Genomic DNA, 10,952 nt, shown 5'->3' on the forward strand with positions numbered 1-10,952 from the left:
ATATATATATATATATATATATATATATATATATATATATATATATATATATATATATACACACACACACACACACACACACACACACACACACACACACACACACATACACACACATACATGCATATATAAATTAATAATTAATGCTTAAACCCGCCCACGTCGATATAATCTAAAGATTCACCAAAATCTCAGTGCAGATGATTTACATGTATTTTATTGAAGACTTGAGCAACTTATTCACATTTACTGTAGATTTATACAATATAATACATGAAAAACCAAAGGGTAATATAAAACACTTTATTATTGTTAATGAAAATATTAAATCAAGACATGTGTATACTAACAGCATTACAATTAGAGAAGACTAAAGGAAGCTGAACTCATAAAATAAACAGAAACAGAATGCATTTTTACTAGTTATGAATTATGAATAGCGCTGAAGACTGAAAATGTTCTTCTGTCGGCATTGTTCAGATCAGAAAACAGACCCCGGTGACCCAGAACAGATATAATAAACCAATCAATATTATATAAAAAAGCAGATGTGCACATAAACGCTTGAGTTCCCATTCAAAAAGGCTCATTTCTCAGTTTTTGGCCAAGTTGAAAAAAACTGCACAGACATTTAACACCATCTAATAATAAAAACATCTGATTATTATGTCTTGTAATATTACATCTTTTTATTATATCTCTTAATATTGTAGAATCTGTTCAGAAGGACATAAACACATCCAATTCAATTCACGTTTATTTATACAGTGCTTTTACAATGTAGATCGTCTCAGTGCAGCTTAACACAGAAGTTCTAGTAAATTAGTCCAGTTTTCACATCAGATTACACTTTGGCATCACTTAATTTTTTTTTATTTAAGTATTAGTATTTAGATTTTAATTTTAGGCCAGTAGAGGGCGATGATGAGCTTTACTGTCATACATTACACACATTTACTGAATCTGAAACTCTTCTAATGCATATTTGTCTCATAGAGGATCATTCTCAGAGTTATCAATACTTAATGGATCAAAACAAACACCAAAGATTTAGAAAATATTGGTCTAACAGAATTATTATGACAAGTTTGCTTCTTTCTTTCTCCCACTGAACTTAAGCCAACAGCACTAGGAGGCAAAACGGACAAAAAGGCAAAACCTCAGACATGAAGATCCTAGAGAATCCTGTAAATACAAGAGAGTTTGATTATGAATGAGATTCATCATGAAGGAAAAGACAAAGTGCATGCAAATCTGAAAAATAAAAATGTTTATGGAAACAGTTTACCATATTGGTCTATTAAATAATGAATTCACCATTATGCATGAGCAATGAACAATAAATGACTGTATTTGATAGTATAGTTTATGTTAGATAATAAAAAACCTTGTTCATTGTTAGCTTGTGTGCATTAACTAATGTTAAAAGACACAACTGTGGAATTTAATAATGCATTCTGCCATGCAAAGGCAAAATGCAGTGACTTTGTTATGGCCAAATATGAGTTATTGATATTTTTGGTATCTTCAGGATCTCTATCATGTATATATTATCCAATTTTTTTTGTAATTTCCAGATTTATGTTGTCCTAATTATAATTGATTTAGCATGTACAAAATGTAGCGAGTTGCTTTGCATTAGTAAATGTGTACTATATTAATAAATGCAGTTCACAGTTCAAAATTAATAGCGCATATGAATAAACTCATTAAATAACATGAACTAACAGACCATTATTGTAAAGTGTGACCATGTTTAGCTTTAAAACACAACACCTGCCTGCTGTTATTGTTGTTTCAGCTGACGTCGGCGTGACAAACTCTGAAGGGTTTATGGTTCCTGTGCTCATCTGAGGGTTCTCTGAAGAGGATTGATATGATGTTGATGATGGATATGATGTTGATGATGAATATAGAGTATTCAGGACATCTGAGTCTGTAATGACTGCGATGCAAGGAAACATACATTAGTGTTCACAAATAGACATCAGCTACTACAGAACTGCAGGTTAACTGTGCTTATATATTCATTCATTCTTTTCCCTGTGGCTTAGTCCCTTTATTTATCTTGGGTCACCACAGTGGAATGAACCGCCAACTATTCCAGCGTATGTTTTACACAGCGGATGCCATTTCATCTGCAACCCAGTACTGGAAAACACCCATATACTCATTCACACAGACACTTTCATACACTACGGCCAATTTATTTCATTCAAGTTATTGGTAACTAGTAAAGTTATGATCATTAATCCTTCATATTTTGTAGGAATAATACTTTTGATAGTTTGGATTAATTCTCCATTTATGTTGTGCTTGTAAATGAAAGTCATTTCTTAATATTTATTTTAAAAGTCATGATGTTTGAATGAAAACATGAACACCATGTTTTGTACCGACCAGTGAAGCTGATGATCACTCGTGTGATGAAGCTCTTGTGTCCTGCAGACTGAACTCCACACCAGTATTCAGCTGAATGTTCTGGACTCTCATGACTGATGGTTGCTGTCAGGAGCTGCTCTACTCTGTCATCATACAGCCGGATCTTTCCCTCAGCTTTTCTTCCTCCGCTCTCCTCCTCAGACCGCGTCTCTTCAGCACAGAGATCAGCTCCAGATCTCCTGCAGATGAACTTGACATCAGCAGTGTGGGATTGTGGGTATCTGCAGCTGATGTTGACAGATCCTCCTGCAGCAGCTGATAGACTGATGCTCTTCTGACAGCAAGCAGCTGTTGGAGATTCAGATCAACAGTTAAAGTAGATCTTCAGCACTTCTAGCACATCAACAAATGCAGGAATGACTGAAAGCGGCTCACCGTCTGTGATGACCAGCTCAAACTCAGAGAACAAGCTGTAGTCTTCAGAAACTCTCTCTATAATCCTATATTCTCCAGAATCCTGGACATTCAGCTCTCTGATAAACACACGTAAGAGACCTGCAGATCTGTCATCATGAATGGAGAATCGGCTGCTGTGTTTCCATTCTGCTGCTCCATTAATGCTTATTAGAGATAAACAATGATATTCTCCAATTTCACAGACATATTTCTGATGGTTCCTGTCGTGCATTTCATATCTGTAGTTTATAATAAGGCTTCCTCCTGAATATCCTGCCACTGTTCCGATTTGTGTACCTGCAAAACACAAACCAGCATATAAGATGTAGTCATTGATGTTACCTCATTTTTATTTAATGACAGCATGAAATCACTCACATGCAAGAACATTTAGTTTGTTGAACCCGCTGGATTTGTTCACCAGGTTTTATTTTTATTTTTTTAAACTATATGTACAGTGTAGAAAACATTTACCCAAACCTGTATGACAATGACTATGTTTACATGGACATCAGTAATCTAATTAATTGCCATAACGTGAATAAGACAATATTATGATGGTGTTTACATGAGTAGCTTTTCGAATGTTCCTTTAATGATCCCGTTTGACATGTTACATCGCATAATTCGATTAAGAGATTAGAGTTTCATGTAATTTCGGAGGTTTCAGTTTTAATTTGTCGACTTTAACTGCAGTTCGATAGTTTGACTTTCATTCAGGAACATTTCAGTCAGGCCCCTGTGACAAACTCTGAGGTATTGGATGCGAGTCTGAAGTAAGGACTGGTGGAGGAGTGTTGCTTTAATGGAGTTTGATACCGCACGCCAAATGAAAGAAAAAACTTCTGCATTTCATGATGCGTGCGAGTCTGTGATCCCCTTACTGACTTGGTAGGTGCAGAGAATAGTGTCAAACAGCCATGTGTGTGTGTATATAGAATATCCTGTCGCAAAACGTGGCAAAAATTCCTACATGATGGTAATAGTTTGAGTGCGGTGTTTACCTGTTTAAAATTATTTAAGACCTACAACACAATATTTCAGTGAATGTAAGACTTTTTAAGGTCTAAAATAAAATTTGACATTTTAAGACTTCAAGATATTTAATTTTTCAGAATTTGACTGTAATTCAGTAATGAAACCTTTTGTGAAGCTGATTTGAAACAATAATTATTGTGAAAAGCTCTTGAGTTGAATTGACAACTTCAGATTCTGATTTAATCATACTTTTGATTAATCCTCCATTTATGTTGTGCTTGGAAACAGAACTCATTTACTTATTTATTTCTTAAAAGTCATGATGTTTGTATAAAAACATGTAAACCATCAGTTTGACATGTTACATCGCATAATTCGATTAATATCGATGTCAACACGCTATCCATGTTTCCTCTGGAGATTCACATAATTTCGGAGGTTTCAGTTTTAATTTGTCGACTTTCACTGCAGTTCGATAGTTTCACTTTCATTCAGGAACATTTCAGTCAGGCCCTCTAAGGTATTGGATAGTTTGAATTAAGGACTGGTGGAGGAGTGTTGCTTTAATGGAGTTTGATATCGCACGCCGACTGAAAGAAAAAACTTCTGCATTTCATGATCTATCTGTGATTCCCTTACTGACTTGGTAGGTGCAGAGAATAGTGTCAAACAGCCATGTGTGTGTGTATATAGACTATCCTGTCGCAAAACGTGGCAAAAATTCCTACATGATGGTAATAGTTTGATTGCGGTGTATATATGTCTGTACTACACTTCAGTAATGCCACTAAAATATGCATACCTCACATCCTACTTCCATTTCTGTTTAGTTTGATTGAGACTACAGCTCATCAGAAATCGCTGTTTACATGTTGGACTCTTAAGTGAGCTCCTACTGGCTGTCGCTCAAGAAAGTCGCTCTTCATTTGCATAAAGTTGAAGGATTCTCAACCTTGTCGCATCGCACGACATTCAATTCAATTCATCTTTACTTCTCTGGCACTTTTACAATGTAGATTGTGTCAAAGCAGCTTAACATAGAAGTTCTAGTAAACTGAAACGGTGTCAGTTCAGTTCAGTTCAGTTCAGTGTGGTTTAATATTCACTGCTGAAAGTCCAAACACTGAAGAGCAAATCCATCGATGTGCAGCTCCACAAGTCCCAAACCAAGCAAGCCAGTGGCGACATGCCCACCTGGTCCCCAACGGTCGCTGTCACTCGCGTAGACAGAGGTCGTTCACTCTCTGCTGAAATAAGCAGTCGCTCAGTGTGAATGATGCTTTAATCAGAGTATCGACTCAATGGTATTAAAATCAAAGTATTGGTGTCCAAGTAAAAGTACTCATTGATTTGTTAAATTTGAGTAACACTGAAAGCATTTTAAGGTAACAGAAAAGTGTTTTTTTTACTGCATATGATATAATTCAGAAGGGAGCCACAAATAAACCAACACTAACATTTAGATATGCAAGTAAATATTGAAATATACTTTTATATGCACATAGATATATTTGACTTTTTGGTATCTTTTAGAGCATTTTATATATGCAAATTACAAATATGTGGATCTTCATGAGTTTGACTCAGTTACTCACCTTTTATAACCTTCAGATTCACTTCAGTGCTGGGATCAGTTCCATATGTATCAACTCCACACTGATAAGTCCCAGAATCCTGTTCTCTCAGATTTCTGATGGTCACAGTGAAAACTGCTGCTGTTGTGTTATCATACAGAGAGAATCTTCCAGACTGAACCCATTTATTTTCACTGTTAGTCTCAGTCCTGATGAGCTCAGAGCATGATATCCACTGTCCTCTACAAAAATACTTTGCATTTGTCTAATATCCTTTATCATATTTGCATGTGATCGTGACTCCGCCTTCTGAATATCCTGTCACACTGATGGAGCTCAACACACCTACAACAAAACAACATCTCAATACAACACTATTACAGTCATTTAAACGCATCTTAAATGGTATTTTCACCATATTTGTTTAATATAAAGCCATTTTCTCATAGTTTAATCTGTGTTGTGGTTCTTCAGTGATGTGATTGTTGAATCAGGATGTGATCAGACTCTTACCAGGAATCATGAGCAGACTGAAAGTCCAGATGATCTTCATTCTTCTCTCTTATTCACCGATCTTCTGTCATTAGTAGATTCAGCTCTTCTCAAACTCTCCTGTTCAGATCAACAGAAGACGCCCACTTCCTCTGATAGGCCGAGAGGTCATAAAGGTTTGTGCTAAACAATGTCAGGATGATCAGGTCTTTCCGAACGGAGCAAACAACACAAACTCTTATCAATTTCCATGCTATTTTAGGGTTGGAGAACTGCAATGCATGCGAGATGCATCTTGTTTAAAAAAATCTGATATTGAATAATCAATATATACAGTAGTTTTAACAAACCAAAACACATCTGATAAATACTGATCAAACCAACATATGCAGGGTTTTATAAATTATACAATCAAACTATTAATAGATTTATACTCACTTATACTTTTAAATGCTTGATTCTGATTGGCTTATGGTCATTCTAAGGTGTTTGGTTATTTCCTGACAAACACACAGCTAAAGTAGTTCCGGCAGGTTTAGAACAGCTCCATATCACTCCGCTGAATGATTAGAGTTATTTCCCAGCTAAAACAGTCAGAAATCACATGAAGACAAAACAGGAGGAGGAGACCAAAAAAGCACCTAGTAATGGCTCTAGAACAGACTTATAGCAAAACAAATAAATAGACTACTGTGTGTGTGTGTGTGTGTGTGTGTGTGTGTGTGTGTGTACGCGCTGTCAAACTTAAGTAAGGCTCCGATGTTCTGCTTGACCACATAAGTAGCAGCATGTACTTTTCCAAGTGTCCACAGATGTGTTCTGCCATGCATCGATCATAGACCTCTTTGTGTCGCTGCGGTAAAATAGGCCGTTCACTTATTGTGTCTTTTACATGCACAAGTCAGTTATTTCCAATGGAGGTGTGCGGCTTGCATTCATGAGATTGAGATTTTTGAAGGTGCTCTCTAGCGGCGAAGTTCCTGGCAGAGTAGCGAGTGAAAAAATGTGCATAAAGAAATTGGACAAGAGGAATAACATTTTAAATTATATAACAAGCATCGTATTCTTTCTAATCCTCGCCCAGTTTTAATACAAGTTGTGTTTTTTTAATATTTGTGGCTGGGAAGTTTATTAAGATTATATTTATAATTATATATTATTAAATAATTACATAATTATATATATATATATATATATATATATATATATATATATAGAGAGAGAGAGAGAGAGAGAGAGAGAGAGAGAGAGAGAGAGAGAGAGAGAGAGAGAGAGCAAAAAATTATTTTTATTATACTTTTAGTGATCTGCTTAAAGTAGGTCAATTTATTTTTTTTGCTTTTGATGAAGCAGCATTCAACTTAAGCTCTTTAGACCATGCCCCTGACCATTTCTCAGTGTTTCGCAGCAATATCTTTAAATAAATTATTTATTTAGGCATATTTTCATTATTAATTTATTTTCATTATTCGTTTATTATTATGTACAATAATTCAGACATAAAATAAGATAGTAAAATATAATCAACAACGAAAATGTAAATAAAAACATAAATAAAAACATAAACGAAAAAGTCTTGTCTTAGTCCTATCACAACGGCAAACACTAAAAGCAGGCTAAAAGACTGCTTTATTTATTTATTTAAGACTACTTATTTGTATTGAATGTGTGTGTCATGTTAGTTGTCTTATTTCTTCAATTCCAAAACGAGTCCTCTTTGCACTTAAAAAGTTTACAATAAAGTGTGTTAACAAATTTTAAATGATTAATGAAGGACTTGCTTTGACCTATTGTTTAATATCATTTACAAGCATAGTAGCATATTTAAAGCTGTTGTAAAGGCTATTTCTTTCCGTTCGCATCCCGTCCCTTTGCGCCCCCTGGCGGCTTTTTCACAAACTGCGGTCCTACACTAAAAACAGAGCAGCAGTTATTTCAAACGGCGGCGGTATAAGGACCGGCGGTAATAGTCACTTTGAACTCTCACCTACTGTACATCTGATATATCCCATCCTCTTTTTGATTCATTTTAAATACTTCCCTCAGGATCTCGATATAGGGTCCGTTTGGCAAGGACTAACAGATTCAAATTTTTATTAGTTCCTTGTGCAATCGATTTGCTGAATTTGGGAAGAGGTAGTTGCTGTTTCTTTAGCACTATTAATGTTGTTTAATGTTTGTCTTAAGTGTGTGGTATGATATGTGTGTTGTAAATCTAGTACGCTGCAAAGTAAATCGCCCCAAAAGGGGACAATAAAGTTTACAGTAACATATTGAAAGCCATGCGCTCACATATTCCAGTCACTCCCAGCTGAAAACATCTCTTTTCAGACAAACTTTAAATTGAACTTTTCAGAATGCCACACTGTGAGTCACGTAACAAGAACGGATCGATTAGCTTCATACTTTGTTTGTAATATACACATTTCGGGAGATAAATGATCTCAGACAAAACACAGGACCACCAAACACCCAGTGCTTTGTAATTTTCTCCATAGATAAAACTTGTATCAGAGCTGCAGCAATTATTTGTTAGGTTATCAAACGCTGAGAAAATGGTTGATGGTCACCGAGCAACAACAAAGGAGCGCGAGTGCAAAGCACATTGCAAATGCTAAAGGAAGCGACTTTCCACATGTAATATATAGCTGACTTACAAAGGACCTGGTGCTGCAACACATCAGCCTTCCTGTCTCCAAAATAATCCCACATCACAAATGTTGACTTCTTTGGCCCCAAATCCTCCTAGTGCTGAACTCCCTGCATCATGCCTGTATATGCAGGCTATCCAGTCTCCTGTTCTCATGCTCTGTTTAGACGTGCTGCATTATGATTGGTTCTTCAAGAGTTCACACTTAGCTGATGATTGATTATAATGCGCATTTGGCATGATGCGAGAGAGCCCTGAGCTCATAAGACCCTTGAGCTCGGGGCTCCCTCCCGTTTGCAAGGCGAGAGGGGAGTTTGAGCTCAGGTAGATCTGGAGAACTCCCCTGCTGTACTAGCTAATGAACAGATAGTGATTGCTCTTAAGAGATAACTACTGACTAGGAGCATGTCAATGGTGTTGATTTGGATTAGTCAATTAACTTAAGTTGCAATTTTTTGGATGGTGGGTGGAAACCGGCAAACCCACGTGAGCACGGGGAGAACATGTAAACTCCGCACAGAAACGTTGGCTGGCTTGGTAAGGACTAGAACCAGTGACTTTGTTACTGTGAGGCAACAGTGCTATCCACTGGGCCACCGTGCCACCCATCTAGGAAAGGAGGAGGAGTTGAGGTGGAAGGGGGGGATTCTTCAAAATGAAGATGGCTGTGATATGGAACTTGGGGTATTTATATTGGCTTAGGAATCGTCTGATTGGTGAATCATAAGTTGGATAATGCAGGACCAGCCGTGATCAATCATAAGCATGGGATCCTCTCGACATTAGTTTATAAACAAACTTCACAAATAGCATACTGCGGGAAAATTGTGCTGTAATGCGATATAGAAATCGTGCATGTCCAAATCACGACTTAGATACGATTTCAATTAATCGCACTGCACTAGCTGAATTGCTGGGAAATAATGCACATTACAAGTAGTATAAGCAGAATAACGCACTCCAGGCCTTATCAATTTTTAGAAAATAAAGCAAACTTGAGGTATAGCAGTCAAACTACCACATTGGTTAAACATTATTAACAACTTTACAAAAAGACATGCATATTTAAAGGCCATCATCCGAAACCTCCAGAGTTTTCTCCTCTCAGTTGAACTCAGATTGTTGAATCATTTCAGGCATTTAATCCATTTATTCTTTCTTTTCTTCTCTTTTTGCTGGTTCAGAACTGCACGAACGGCTTCCTCAAACACAGCATTAACACCCTTCATTGTCAGTGCTGAGCACACCACATACTTAAAACTCCTATTTCTTCAGCTTTAGCCAGGCCTCGATGCAAGGCAACGGGGGTTTCTTTTATTGCTTTCAGCCATTCAATGGTCTCAGTGTTGTCTTTCATATCAAGTTTAGTCCCGACTAGAACTATAGGGGTGTTCGGGCAATGATGTCGGACTTCTGGAAACCACTTTTCACTGACTAACTCAAATGAGTCTGGATTCTCAAAAGAGAAACAAATCAATAACATGTCCATCTTTCGGTAAAAAGGTTTACGAAGCCTGTTACAGTCCTCAACCCCTGCTGTATTCCACAGATTCAGCTTCACTGGATGCCCATCGACCATCACATTAACAGAATAATTCTTACACACAGTGGCATAAATCTCATCCTGAAAACACTTGGCAATATAGCTTTTCAGAAGGCATGTTTTCCCCACACACCCACTTCCCACAACGGCATTTTACAGCTTTTAAAAAAGGACGTAGTAGGTCCCCTTTAAATGAAATGAGCTCCTCAGACAATTGCTTTGGCTTCATGAGGTTGGTTTGTGCTCTGACAAGCACTGTTGGACCTCATATGGGCAGGGGTGTGCCCTTCCAGATCATGTCCATTTACCACAGATACTCCAGTAATTTTTATTACTCCAGGAACGCTGTAGAGACACATCATGTAGGATCACTGGAAACAGGAGCACCTGATGCAAGAGCTAAGATAGAGAGAAAAAAAGATGATGGCTGGATTTTGTGTTTGATGCAAGAGTGCAATTTATATACAGAGTAAACTGCACTGCATGTCATACATCTGCATTCATGTCTTGTTATATGATGCATGGATACCTAAAGCTCTCTCGTCTACATGCGAAATCAGAGGCTCCTCCCATATAGAAATCGGATACATGAAAATATAAGCAAATTACACACGGTATACATTTTTGGGGGGGGATTTCACACCTGTCAACTGTCTATAAAGTCTGGTGTTATTGGATTAATGAATTACTTTTCTTCTTTTCTCTGTCAAAAACAAAAGAAAAATAGAAGAGTGCATTATTCTTACATCTGTAAGAAAACATTAAAATTTCTTTTCAGTGTTACAATTTTTATGTTTCACATGCATTATTTTAACAGGATTTCCTATGCAAAGCACATGGGAGTTCTTTTGTGACGGGTCCAGCTCTAGAAGTTAAA

At 36.9% G+C, this 10,952-nt stretch overlaps 1 protein-coding gene and 1 pseudogene across 1 annotated transcript; both read right to left on the minus strand.

Moving 5' to 3' along the window:
* Positions 1 to 1,114: 1,114 nt before the first annotated feature.
* Positions 1,115 to 5,620, minus strand: LOC130239488 (uncharacterized). The gene is made up of 5 exons (XM_056471110.1): positions 5,412 to 5,620; positions 2,818 to 3,135; positions 2,401 to 2,730; positions 1,781 to 1,945; positions 1,115 to 1,185 (listed from the first exon to the last, which is right to left on the minus strand). The coding sequence occupies exons 2-5, from the start codon at positions 3,068 to 3,070 to the stop codon at positions 1,115 to 1,117; spliced, it is 819 nt and encodes a 272-aa protein (XP_056327085.1). The 5' UTR covers positions 3,071 to 3,135; positions 5,412 to 5,620.
* Positions 5,621 to 9,659: 4,039 nt separating this feature from the next.
* Positions 9,660 to 10,304, minus strand: LOC130240356 (ras-related C3 botulinum toxin substrate 1-like; annotated as a pseudogene).
* Positions 10,305 to 10,952: the final 648 nt, after the last annotated feature.

Source organism: Danio aesculapii, chromosome 1 (assembly GCF_903798145.1).
Source record: "Danio aesculapii chromosome 1, fDanAes4.1, whole genome shotgun sequence".
In the NCBI taxonomy this organism is placed as follows: Eukaryota; Metazoa; Chordata; class Actinopteri; order Cypriniformes; family Danionidae; genus Danio; species Danio aesculapii.